The 13,662-nt window shown below is 40.6% G+C and overlaps 1 protein-coding gene across 2 annotated transcripts in view; it reads right to left on the reverse strand.

The window, feature by feature from the left end:
* Positions 1 to 6,038: 6,038 nt before the first annotated feature.
* Positions 6,039 to 13,662, reverse strand: part of tyw5 (tRNA-yW synthesizing protein 5) — a 69,515-nt gene continuing 61,891 nt past the window's right edge. The window contains exons 7-9 of one of the 2 annotated variants that reach the window (XM_060827426.1): positions 13,009 to 13,125; positions 8,569 to 8,796; positions 6,039 to 6,690 (exon numbers count right to left, since the gene is read on the reverse strand). In XM_060827426.1, the coding sequence (XP_060683409.1) occupies positions 6,584 to 6,690; positions 8,569 to 8,796; positions 13,009 to 13,125 (452 nt within the window). In that variant the 3' untranslated portion in view covers positions 6,039 to 6,583. Of the gene's footprint in view, positions 6,691 to 8,455; positions 8,797 to 13,008; positions 13,126 to 13,662 lie in introns of those variants that run through there. The other variant, XM_060827425.1, reaches the window with a different exon arrangement.

A 13,662-nucleotide genomic window follows, 5' to 3' on the forward strand; every position in this document is an offset into this window, starting at 1 on the left:
CAAGCAAATGCATCCGCTGTGTCACTGCTGACTATAATTATACCACAGAGGGCAAAACAACTGACACAAACCCATCTCCCTGGCATCTGTCTGAAATGACAATTTGAATAATTTTTGCTTCAAATGTGCTGTTTTGTTTTTGCCTCATTGGGATCCCACAAGCAGGGGCTACAGAGCAGCAATAACAGTGGAAGTCACCTACGACTGCCATAAATTGCCTAGATGCAGATTTATATCTCATCCTCTGCTATTCCTATTTCAACCATTGGATGGAGCCTGTGCCCACTTCTCACAACTTAGGTTCACTAAGAGCATTGCCTTGAGGACTTGTGTTCTCCCTGCGACAAAAGTGTGTTTATATAGCATCAGTGATGTAATAACACTTTCCAGTGTTTCACAGGATGGTACTGGACAACAAAATGTAACACCAAGCCTCAAAAGAGGGATATTAGAGGAAATGACCGAAGTCTGATCGAAGAATTGGTTTTGAGGAGTGACCTGAAGGAGGAGGAGGTCTGTGAGCTTAGGGACTTGTCAGCTGAAGGCACAATCACCAATAATGGCATAATTAGGGTCAAAGACCAGAGTTAGAGAATCACAGGGATCTCAGAGGGTTATGGGATTGGCAGAAGTTACAGAGGTAGGAGAAGACAAGGCCATAGAGGGATCCGAATATAAATATTATAATTTTAAAGTCAAGGCAAGAATTTCCCAGTACAGGTCAGTAAACACAATGGTGATAGGTGAATGGATTGGTGTTAGTTTGGGTACCCAGAGAGTTTTGCATCACCTCAAGTTTCCAGAGGGTATAAGATTGCAAATCTTCTAGTAATGTGTTGAAATACTCAAATCTCAAATAATAATGATGTGATTGAGGAGCTGAGGTGTGCAGACATGAAAAATGCTATGGAGGTGGGAATATAAGGTCTTTGCATGGGTGGCATACATGACTCTTGTAGATAGTTTGGCTCAGCCTCAGCCAATTGACCAGGAGAGGGTGTCCTGTAGAGCTTGTGATGAGGACTGAAGGTCATGGTTTCAGCTTCCCAACATTTAATTGAAGGACATTTTTCTCATGCAATAATCTGATATTTTACTTAGATGGGAGGGTCCATTGGACATGGTGGTGAAGTAGATCTGGGAGTCATTAACATGTAAGTGGAAACTGACATGTTTTCAGATGATGTGACCAAGAGGCAGCAGGTAGATGAGAAACAGGAAGGAGGGGACTGCATAGATTCTTGGGGCTAACTGTGCTATTGCAGGTGATTTTCCACTTAAGAACTTATGGACAAAGATGTAACCAGACTTGTGCCATACCCATCCAGCAAGATGCTAGAGGAGATCTATTGGAAAAGAATGGTGTAATTAACAATGGTAAAAGACTACAGTCAGGCTAAGAAGTATGAGGAAGAATCAACAAACTTCATCAGACTCAAATAGATAGTTGTGACCTTAAAGAGCTTTGATTCTGTGGAGGGGAAACATGACTGGAGGGATTGAAACATTGAGTTCTGTGAATAACAGATGTGAAATTAGAAAGTACATCACATTCAAGGGTTTTGGAGTGGAAAAGGAGGATGAAGATTGGACAATAGTTAAAAAGAACTAAGGGGTCACGGGTGTTTTTTTGAGGAGGTAGCGATGAGAGCATATTTGAAGAAATGGGGGACAGAACCTGAGGAAAGAGAACTGCCAACAATGTCAGCCAACACGGGAGCCAGGAAGATGAGTTCCATGGTGAGTAGTTTAGTAGGAATAGGATCAAGGGAGAGGAAGGTGAGTCTTATGGACAAGATGAACACAGAAGAAGTATTAGGTGTGATTGGAAACAAACCAGTGAAAGATAGGCTTGGATGGGCTCTAATCATTTATCATATGCTTATTTTTGCTGATCGAGGTGAGGGTAGGGGCCAGAGTGTTAAGAAAATAATTTTCAGAAAAGACAAGAACACAAAGGCTATTTTTGTAATCTAGGTTGATAATGGGATAGTTTAGATCAGAGTGTGGTGCTGGAAAAGCACAGCTCTTTAAGGTCAGGCAGCATCTGAGGAGCAGGAAAATCGACGTTTCGGGCAAAAGCTCTTCATCAGGAATAGAATAGTGACCAGTTCCACAGAAAAGAGCAAGTCCCAATTACACTGTAACTGATCATGAGTTGTATACAACTGAAAGAACTACAGAATATTTGATTCTATCATCCCTCATACTCAATAACAATACATTAGCATGATTTTCAGAATGGAATTTAAATGTATTTGCCATTTACTAAAATGAAACAATGATAAGAATTACGTACTCCGTACTGGAAACCTGAAGCAGACAATTCTGCAAACAAAACCAAGCTGTTCAGCTTTTGTGGACAGAGGAGCTTCAATATGGTTCTGCATCAGAAATTAGATTTTTTTTAAGATTAGATTCCCCACAGTTGGCCCTTCAGCCCAACAAGTCCACACTGACTCTCCGAAGAGTAACCCACCCAGTCCCATTTCCCTCTGACCAATGCACCTAACACTTTGGACAATCTAGCATGGCCAATTCACCTGGCCTGTACAAGGAAACCAGAACACCCAGAGGAAACCCACACAGACACGAGGAGAACGTGCAAACTCCAAACAGACAGTCACCTGAAGCTGGAATTGAACCTGGGACCCTGGTGCTGTGAGGCAGCAGAGCTAACCACTGAGCCACTGTGAACCTGCTTAACAATTGTTCACCTCATTCTTCCTTGTGTAACTTGTAAGTTTAAAAATTGGAATGCTGCTACATATTATCCATCTATATATGGTGTAGACATATCAATTCTCCTTCCCTGTGAGTGGCGCTTGTGATTACAGTGTGATAAAATGAGAGTCCTCGACATTTACAAGACCCTACTCTAGCTCAAGCTTTGATTAATATAATAAACAATGGGACTTCTATGGAAGGGACTGAAATAATTCCAAATTGTCATCTTTTTCAGGCTTTGTGCATGTGACTATGTGTGTGAGAATGGTATCATGTTTTAAACCGTTGGGACAAATGTGTGATAATAAAATACCTTCATAATCTTAAAAGTCATAAATGCTTGTACAATACTGAAATAATAGTTTGGGCTATTCATTTGGAGATAAAAAAAAACAAGCACACACACACTAAGCTCACAAATTAGAACACTTTTGATCACAGACACCAATAAAGCACATAAGCTCTGTCCATGACATCACTCCTAGCATGCAGCTAGGTGGCTGCTGGTATCTATCCAAAGGAATTATACAAATCCAATCCCAGAATAGATTATTCTACAGAAATAGCGTACTGATGTAAATCTTTGCTCTTTCATGCAAGCTAACTTAAATTGCTGGAAGTGATCAGCAGTAGTTCTGTTAATAACGTGTCCAGATTTAGGAAGCTGATCTTCCTGAACGATGATGTATTTATCTTGCAGTTTTAACTCCTGAAAGAGAATAGAAAGAAATGGACGAAATAATTCCCACAATTTATCATAGAATTTTATGGTCCAAAATGAGGCCATGCAGCCCACCATTTCTAAGAAAATATTACTGATTAGATTTAGAACACAAAACAGTGTTATTTTCTGGGTCGATAGATTCAGGCGCAGAGGTGGCCTTTAGTAGAGTGATCTGCTCTTCCTGCTGGACATTGGAGATTAGAGAGAATTAGCTGGTTACATGAATAGGAAGGGTTTAGATGGATATGGGCCAAATGCTGGCAATTGGGACTAGATTAATTTAAAATATCTGGTCAGCATGGATGAGTTGGACCGAAGGGTCTGTTTCTGTGCTGTACAACTCTATGACTCTAGTTGAACAACTTTGACAGACGCCCCTATCTTTTTCTTTTTCTCTTTGCTTTTGACAGTTACGATGAAATCTTCTTTCCCCTTGCAGATTAAAAAAAAAATCATATCTGGGATGTCGAAGTCACTATGACGTTAGTTTTTGTGCTGAGACTCCCAAAGTGCTGGTAGACAATTCTGGCATTTTGACCCAGCAGTACTGAAATATAACGATACATTTCCAAATCAGGATGATGTGTATCTTGGCGGGGAATGTGTAGGTCAGTATGACTACTCATTCTATTTATCTAGGTGGTGGAGGTTTGGGAGATGCTTTTGAAGAAATCTGAGTGAGTTGCCGCACAGCGTGTTATGGATGGCCACAGTGTGTCAGTGTGTTACATCCAGGTGAGGAGGGGTATCTGGCTCCCCTCTGTTAAACCTTGATTGGCAGTTGCAACAAATACTTTTGTTACTTTTCTTACCATGCATCTATCATATATCAATTTCAACATAATTGAGTAGAAGATGAATTACCAAGGTTTTCTTGTCACAGAGTCATACAGCTCGGAGACAGACCCTTCGGTCCAACCAGTCCATGTTGAATATAATCCCAAACTAAACTAATCCCACCTGCCTGCTCCTGGCCCATGTCCCTCCAAACCTTTCCTATTCATGTACATATCCAAATGTCTTTTAAAAGTTGTAATATTACCCACAACCACCACTCCCTCAAGAGCTTCTATCTACACATAAACCACCCTCCGTGTAAAAACATTACCCCTCATGTCTTTTTAAAAATTCTCTCCTCACCTTAAAAATGTGCCCCTCGTCTTGAAATCCCCACCCTAGAGAAAAGAAAACTACCATTAAATGTATCTACACTCCTCATTATTTTATAAACTTCTATAAGGTCGCCTCTCGATCTCCCTACACTCCAGTGAAAAGAAATCCCAGCCGACCCAGCCTTTCTTTACAACTCAAATCTTCCATACCTGACAACATCCTGGTAAATCTCTTCTGAACCATCTCCTGTTTAATCACATCCTTCCTGTAACTGGGCAACCAGAATTGGACACAGTAATCCAGAGGAGGTCTCACCAATGTCCAGTACAACCTCAACATGACTTCCCAACTCCTGTACTTAAAGGAAGGCAAGCATGCCAAAGGCCTTTTCATCCACCCTGTCTACATAGGATACAAACTTCAAAGAATTATGTACATGAACTCCTAAGTCCCTCTGTTCTACAACACCACCCATGACCTTATCATTAAGTGTATAAGCCCTGCCCTTGTTTGTTGTGTCAAAATGCAATACCTTGCGTTTATCCAGATTGAACTGAAAGGAATTTCACAACCACAAGAAAATATAACAAAATTGTGACAGTAAAACAGGAATTAACAGGAAAAATTGGGCTACATAAAGTAAAACTATTATCACTAACTGTGGATTCTAGTTCGGGGGAATACTCTGAGAATTAGAGCCAGAGTCTTCAGGATCCTCCAGCTTTTGGTTTGGCACTTGGAAACTGCCAGCCTACAACACCTCATCATAGTCAACCCTTTGCACTGGGAAAATGGCTAGTTTTGAATAGACTGTTTCATCAGCTGAGGCTTACCCTGATGTGCATCCCAGGGAACTGGCGGTGAAGCACTCAGTCCTATGTTACAGAGCTTGCCAGGGATGGACATCACAAACTCTAGCCTGGTCTAATTTCTTGGCATCACATGGAGTGGCTTTAACGATGCCGGGAATCTCAGGAAGATGGATCACCACCTTGTTACTTTTGGCTGCAGATAAAATTTAATCTTGTCTGTTTTCCCTGCAGTGCTGAGCCGCCACGGTCCAGGAGGTCTATTTTATTTCAGCGCCAAGGGGTTGGGAGCAATCCACTTAGGTTTCATGTTGACATCACTGGACTGCCTTTCATTTTAAATAGAAGCGCATTTTGGGTGTTTTAAAACACCTTTGTGTTGAGAGCTGTTTGACTCACGCTCCTTGCCCTAGTGCCTGCTTCACTGAGTTTCCAAGTTTCAGCAAAGACAGGAAATTTCGGAGCATCCTGAACTGGCAAAGCGATGAGAGACTGACCATCACCTGCACTGGCAACGAACAGAATGGTGGCTCATACACACATCATTTCACATTGTTACCCGTGGCTTCGTTGTTTAAAAGTTGTCAGAATGCGTGCAGAACTAAAATGAACTATTTATTGTCGCCAAACGCGCCGTTACTTAATGACACTACAGCTGCAACGTTTTTGTTTGTGGGATTAACTGCAGCAGCCAGTCTTCGCTGGAAGCTGGACATTGACGTGGTTAAAGTTGTGTGGTGGAGCTCAGTATTATTCTCACATCTCCGGCTACACTTGCTCTGCAGGTTTGCTGTGAGCTGTTCCTGCTGGTGGTCTTTCTGCTCCTCCTCCCTCTGCCGGATACCCGGGGAAAGTGCTCCGGCAAACTTGACCAACTCCTGGACGGCGCCGGCATCTTCACGGTCTGGAGACGGAGCCTGGCGCTCGCGGGGCTCGTCTCATCGTCAGATCTTCAGCTTCGCGTCTCGAGCAGGAAACAGGGCGGGAATGAGCCGAGCAGAGAGCGGCTCTGCAGCTCCACTCCAATCTCCAGCAGCCTCTCGCACCAGTCCCTCAACTGGATGACATGGGAAATGGCAGGTTTCCCACTGAGTGATCGTGAATATTTGGCTAAGTGATGTGGCAGCACTTAGATATCGAGTGCCATGTGGTTACTTGTGTAGTTCCCTCCATGATATTGTCCAACACTTGATCTGTATTGTATAATCATCTAACCACAGATCCGACTATCCGAAAACACGTGGTGATTTTGCAATGTAAACATAGCCCCACTTGGTATTTGTAATAAATCTTGTTTTCTCTGTTGTTGTTCAGAACCTGAATTATTAAAAGACACAGTTGAGTATTGATTAGAGACGCAATATCAGTGTATCCTTTAGATTTTGTAAAGCTGCGCGGTAAAAGAAATCCACTTAAAAGACGGGAGTGGACCAAAGATTTGTAACTCCCCCCTCCCCTCTCCCGCCTCGTTTGACTGACCGCGTGAGGTTCCAAACTATCTTGAAATAGGGTCAGTTCTCCGTCAGACAGCGCTTAAACTGTCCAATACGTGGGTCCCTTTTTGCAGTGTATGAGACAAGTTAAGCAAAGAGTAGCGAGGGGCAGTGCGGCAGGAGCATTAACTAAACAGTCTTAACTGTCAACCAAAAACTGGGATTGAAAACGGAGTTTATAACCTGCATTCGGGTAGAACACTTGCTAAAATAAAATAAGGCATGCATCTGATTTTGACATGATTCCTTAGCATTATATAAAAAAAAAGTTTCGATTGTGAACCTGAGACACTGACACAAAAGCTAAATGATTTCACACACAAACTGGAAAACACCAGGCTGCAAGTGCAGAGCTTGTGTTTTGTTTTTGCACATCGCCTGGCCTGTTTACACATTACAAAGCCCGAGACAGCAACTGACACTGAGGGAGCAGCAACCATTGGCTCCTGAGAACGTCTTCCTGCTGAAAGTACTTTCGTAGGTGACACTATCAATCACACAACCAAAACATGGATTTAAGCTGCACCTTCAACTAGAAACACAACCAAAAATGTCTCTCAGGATCGTTCAAAAGCGACATTCTGCAATGGTGCCACATCAGCTGATGTCCGGCCACACAACCAAAAGCACAGAGGGGGACATTTTCAGGATACTTTTCACAATAAACAGGTTCGAGACAGGAAAGATATTCCTAATGGTGTGGAAGTCCAGAATCAGGGGTCACCACCACAGAAAGTGGTTAAGGCCTAAACATTATGTTAGCTTCTGTCCTCACAAAGGAGGACAGTAATAATGTACCAGAAATGATGGGGAATACAGGATTTAGTCAGAAGGAAGAACTGAAGCAAATCTGTATAAGTGGAGATTTAGTGTTGGGATTGAAGGCTGATAAATCCTCAGGGCCTGATAATCTTCATCTCTGGAGTACTTAAGGAAGTGGCCCAAGAAATAGCAAATGTATGAGTAGTCATCTTCCAAGATCTGTATACAAAGAAGAGTTTGTACAGCAAGAACAATGTTAGGTATGACAATGTACTGACTCATCATGTCTTATATAAGTTGATTTCACAGAGAATTCTCATCTTTTAGAAGCATCTCCTTTGTACATTTATAAAGAGCATGCCAGGTTCACCAGCAATGCTTTAAAACTGATCTTCTACACCTTTGACTATTATTGGGAGAGAGATCTTAATGCATTTGTAGAAATAGTATCCTGCTATTTGGTTAAATATACTAGAGAGATGTACTGATATGAATATTCTCAATATGAAGTATGATTTTGCACTTAAGAACTAGCCAATTACTTACACAAGATTAGAAATCTCCTATTTTCCACACCATTTGAAATGTACACCATGGACTTTACAGCCATAATGATTATGCAAGATATTTAAACACAAAATGAAAATACATCATAATATATTTTGTGGTGCTTTGGAAAATGAATATTAGGGCAATAAGTCCCTTAAGTATCAAAACTGCAAACCAAGCAGTTATGCATAAAGATTAGAACAGGTTATTGCTGATGTAGTTACGGATCATAACTTATGGGATCATTTAAATTAGCAACTTGTGGAATTTAGAAACTATTTTCAAAAAGCAAAAACTAGTTTTATTATAAACTGTTACACACCCAAATAAACTTATCACTCTAACTTACTTATTTCTATATTCTATTTATAATGATTGCTGTATGATTTACTTTGAATTCGTAAAACCATTCGCCGTGCATAGAAGTCTCTGTATTCATCCGGAAGCTCTTCTAGTGTTTTTAAGGCTCGGTCTAAAATCTGCATAGCTCTTGAGGCTGCCACAGGGTCCTTGTTTCCATAAGTGTCCGTTTTATCATAGCAGTTTGCAGGAAGATGTTTCCAAAATACATTCACTCCCACTCCAAACTCTTTAGCAACAGTGTTATGAAACCACAGTGCTGAGAGAGAAATGCAATCAGTAATTCAGATGATTATTTGCATGATAATTACAAAGAATAATTCATACACTGCATGCTGAAAGCATATTAAAACAGTACAAGTTATGAACTGTGGATCAAATTCAATAAATGCAGGGAAGCTATAAACAGCTTTTGTCAGATACAGTTTGCAAAAAGCTTTCTGAAGCCCTTCTGTTTTGTCAAGATACAGTGCAATAAAACAAAGTTATGGTCTTAAATTAGTGAACATGTTCAATTGCATTTCCAGAATACACCTTGAGCATTATTATTTTGGGCCCGCTATTTTGAACCAAGCATTTTACAAGCTCACATGTACTTCAGATATTAATTACCTCAATTAATAAGACTGTGTTCTTAACCAAATTACTCAACTCATTCTATTTTCTACACTTAGTTAAGCTCATCCTGAACCAAATATATTCTTTATAAGCTCTTGGAAAAGACAGAGAAACACATGGAGGGGCAGTGAGGCCACAGGTGGGCTGGGGGAGCAGAAGTCAGAGTTGTCACAAAAGTTGGTTCAGGTCTTCAAGGGGATGGGAGAAAGAGAGAAGCAACAAACCTCTCCTTTTTCACAACTGCAACCTCTATTACAATTTACACTGATAATTTGGAGTTCGGGATCAAGTGCAAAATTCACACACTAAAATGAGTGGTAGAGCCAAGTGTGCAGAGGTCATAAAGTCTGCAGAGGGATAGAGATTGGTTACGTGAATGGTCAAGGGTCTGGCAGATGGAGTATAATGTTGGTAAATGTGAGGTCCTCTATTTTGGTAGGAACAGCATCAAAAAGGACCATTATTTAAATGATGAAAAATTGCACCATGTTGTTGTGCAGAGGGACCTGGGTGTTCTTATGTATGAATCACAAGAAGTTGGCTTGCAAGTGCAACAGGTCATTAAGACGGCAAATGGAATATTGTCCTTCATTGCTTGCGGGACGGAGTTTAAAAATAGGGAGGTTATGCTGTCGTTGTATAGGGTGCTGGTGAGGTCACAACTGGAGCACTGTGTAGTTCTGGTCTCCTTACTTCAGAAGGGATGTACTGGCATTGGAGGGGGTGAAGACAAGGTTCACTAGATTGATTTCAGAGTTGCCAGTGTTGGTTTATGAGGAAAGATTGACTAGACCGGGATTACATTCATTGGAAGTTAAAAGAATCGGGGAACTTATAGAGACATATAAAATTATGAAGGGCGGCATAATAACTAGCAATGCTGCCTCACATCGTTGGGGGTCTGGGTTCGATCCCAGCCTCACGTGACTGTTTATGTGGAGCTTGCACATTCTCCCAGTGTCTGCGTGGGTTTGCTCTGGTTTCCTCCAATAGTCCAAAGATGTGCAGGTTAGTGAATTGACCATGCTAAATTGCCCATAGAGTTTGGGGATGCGTAGGTTAGGTGCATTAGGCAGGGGTAAACATTGAGTAAACTGTTTGAGTGGGATACTCTTCAGAGGGTCAGTGTGGACTTGTTGGGCCGAAGGGCCTGTTTCCACATCAGGGATTCTACAAAATCCTTTTCAAGCCAATCATTAAAGTGGCATACATTGATTCAGTTATATAACCATTGTAACAATGCAGTAAGGTCCTGTTTCATCAGATAGCAACAAATATAAACAAAGTTCTCATGTATGTGCCTGATAAATGGATACCCGCACTATGAATTCGTGGAAGGTAAATGGTGTGTTGGCCTCCATAGCGACAGAATTCAAGTACAAGAGTAGGAATGTTTTGCTGCAACTGTATAAGGCATTGGGAAGACAATACCCGGAATATTGTGCAGTGCTGGACTCCTTATCTGAGACAGGGTGTTCTACCTATTGAGGGAGTGCATCACAGGTTTACTAGATGCACCTAGAATGGTATGTCGTAAGTGATAAGGGGTAAGTGTTTTAGTTCAGAACTAAAGATGAATGTCTTCACCCAGAGGGTGGTGAGCCTGGGAATTCTCTGCCTCAGAAAACTATTGAGGCCAAGCATTGAAGACTTTCAAGAAAGATGTAGATATGACTTGAGAACAAAAAGGATATGGGGAAGAAGCGGGAACAGGGTATGGAGTTGGATGATGAGCCGTGATCACATTGACTGACAAAGCTGGTTTAAAGGGCTGAATTGCCCATTCCTGCTTGTATTTATTTTCAAATCGACCTGCTCACAGATATTATTACACACTCTGACAGGAAGGATGTTGTGATATTAGAAAGAGTTCAGAAAATATTTATGAGAATATTGCCAGGGTTAGAGGGTTTGAGCTATAGGGAGAGGCTGAATAGGCTTGGACTGTTTTCCCTGGAGCGTCAAAGGCTGAGGGGTGACCTTATAGAGGTTTACAAAATTATGAGGGGCATGGATAGGATAAATAGACAAAGTATTTTCCCTGGGGTGGGGGAAGTCCAGAACTAGAGGGCATAGGTTTAGGGTGAGAGGGGAAAGATATAAAAGAGACCTAAGGGGCAATGTTTTCATGCAGAGGGTGGTGTGTGTACGGAATGAGTACGATTATATTTAAAAGGAAATTGGATAGTTCATTAATAGGAAGGGTTTAGAGGGAGATTGGCCAAATGCGACTAGATTTATATAGGACATCTGGTCGGCATGGACGAGTTGGACTGAAGCATCTGTTTCCATCCTGTACATCTGTGCGACTCAAGCTTTGGAGCAAATGCAACTTGAATCTGGCCCTCCTGCCTCAGAGGTAAGGAGACTACTGCTGCACCACAACAGCCCGACTCTTGCACGTTCAATGTTTCCACAAATTAAACTCGAATACACATAGGTATGTTCCAATTTCTGGAATCCAATTTTTGTCGAGGTGTGGAGGTGTGTTTCAGTGTTTTAAATAGAGAAATTTCAAGGAATTTCTTCATTCTTTGACTTGCACCATTTCTCACCAGTCTTTTCCACATTGAGAACTGACGAGGATCCAAAACACACCAATGAATTTGGGATCCCCATTTTAATTGGGGATGAAAATCAGACTTTGTCTTGGAAATTTTTGAATGGTGGGGTGGGGTTTTGAAAATCCATTAAAAGGACATCAGGTTTGAGAGTTCATAAAGAAAATGTAGGCCTGCTGTGGAATCAGCAACATTCTGAAAGGTACGTGTGAGACAATATGACACTTTTAAATGTCATTACTTCAGTGCTATGTTGTAATGTTAGTGGGATTTTAATGCAGTGATGTAGCATTGGAATTAGTGCTGTGAAGATAAGTTCACCCTTACATTGCCCAGCACAGTGTAATAGTGCACTGCAGTACTTTTCTAATGTAGCACACACTATAACGCAAAATAAAAAGTTCCCTATAGTCTTGTATTTGTACGTTTTCCGTGGAGAGATAATGTTTTGAGTCCAATATGACTCTTCTTCAGAATTGTTATTTCTTAATTCAAGAGTTTGGTTAAGAACCTCTGAATGGACCAGTTACTTTCTGGTCAATGTTATATTGGATAAAGGGGAGACAAATGCCTTCACATAGAACTGAGAAAATAGGTTCTTTTATTTGATAGGGGATAAAACAACATAAAGGCTACCATACTTTGACAAAAAGGAAAATGCAGTATGTAAAATTTCATTTGTTAAAAAACAAGATTGACCTATTTAGCAAACAGAAGAATGTGCCCAAGGTTTAAATAAAATAGTTGCCAAAGGGTCTGAAATTATCCACCCGGTGTCTGTGAAAGTGTTCAGAGTTGGACCGAACTGCATCAGGTGACTTAATTTTGAGAAACATATACGAAACAATTACAAACAAGATGGATGCTAGTTTGAAGTGTTGTCATGCTGCAGTGTAGGAAGATGTCACTGCCAATTTTTACACAGCAAGACATGATTGGATAATTTTTGTCAGTTAGGAATAATTAGAGGGCATGATAATTAGCATGTTTTGATCTGTTTTGAGGATTGCCATAAGTTTCTTTACATCTAATTATGGGGCAGATGTGATCTCAGCTTAATATCTGACCTGAATGACAGCAGTTCTGACAGCTCCTCAATCATTTGAATGTATGCTGCATTCAAGTGTAATCCTAGGTGCTCAAGCCTCTGGAATGAGCTGAACCCATGATCTTTTGACTCAGAGTGACACATTCATTATTTAGTCAAATTTTGACAGTAGCATAATGCTTCCTTTCAACTGCAGTTAATATAATAAAAGGATAAAAGTTGTGGTAGTTGATTTTGACAATACCTGGAATGAAAAGCACATCTCCTGGATCTAACTGACATTCATAGCACTGAGCTTTTGCAAATTGTGGATATTTTCTTAGATCTGGATTCTCCACGTCCAAGACCTCAGATTTATCTCCTGTGCAAAGTTAGGAAAAGAAGTGAAGATGACAGTATATTATTTAGCAATAACAGCTTAAAAATCAATTTTTTGAGGAATTTTTAACATTTTAAAATGTCAGTCCACATATGGATTGATTTCTATCTCAGAGATTCTACATTTTACCACTGAAACAGGAAACAATATCAGAACCTTAAAGATATCATTATCGGTACATCATATATCATTTGCGAAAACAACAAGTTGTGCAAATGAATGTGTGTTAGGTAATCTTTAAGGAGGGAAACATTTTTTGTCGATGATGTTTACCAGATTACATTTGTGATTTTCTAGATTGCTGGGACTGAGACTGTCTTTTGTTGTGCTTTAATAATGATCTGATTGACTCTAATGTTCAATACCTGTAAGAAATGTATTCACAACACAGTAAATGCCCTTATTCCCTTTCTTTTGCTACTCATTCACTTGCTATACTCATTTCTTCAAAGTGCTTCCAGTGAGTTAAAGGGACAAAACCCTGATAAAGTTGTGCAACAATTTTTATCACAATTGACA

This window comes from Hemiscyllium ocellatum, chromosome 7 (assembly GCF_020745735.1).
Source record: "Hemiscyllium ocellatum isolate sHemOce1 chromosome 7, sHemOce1.pat.X.cur, whole genome shotgun sequence".
Classification (NCBI taxonomy): Eukaryota; Metazoa; Chordata; class Chondrichthyes; order Orectolobiformes; family Hemiscylliidae; genus Hemiscyllium; species Hemiscyllium ocellatum.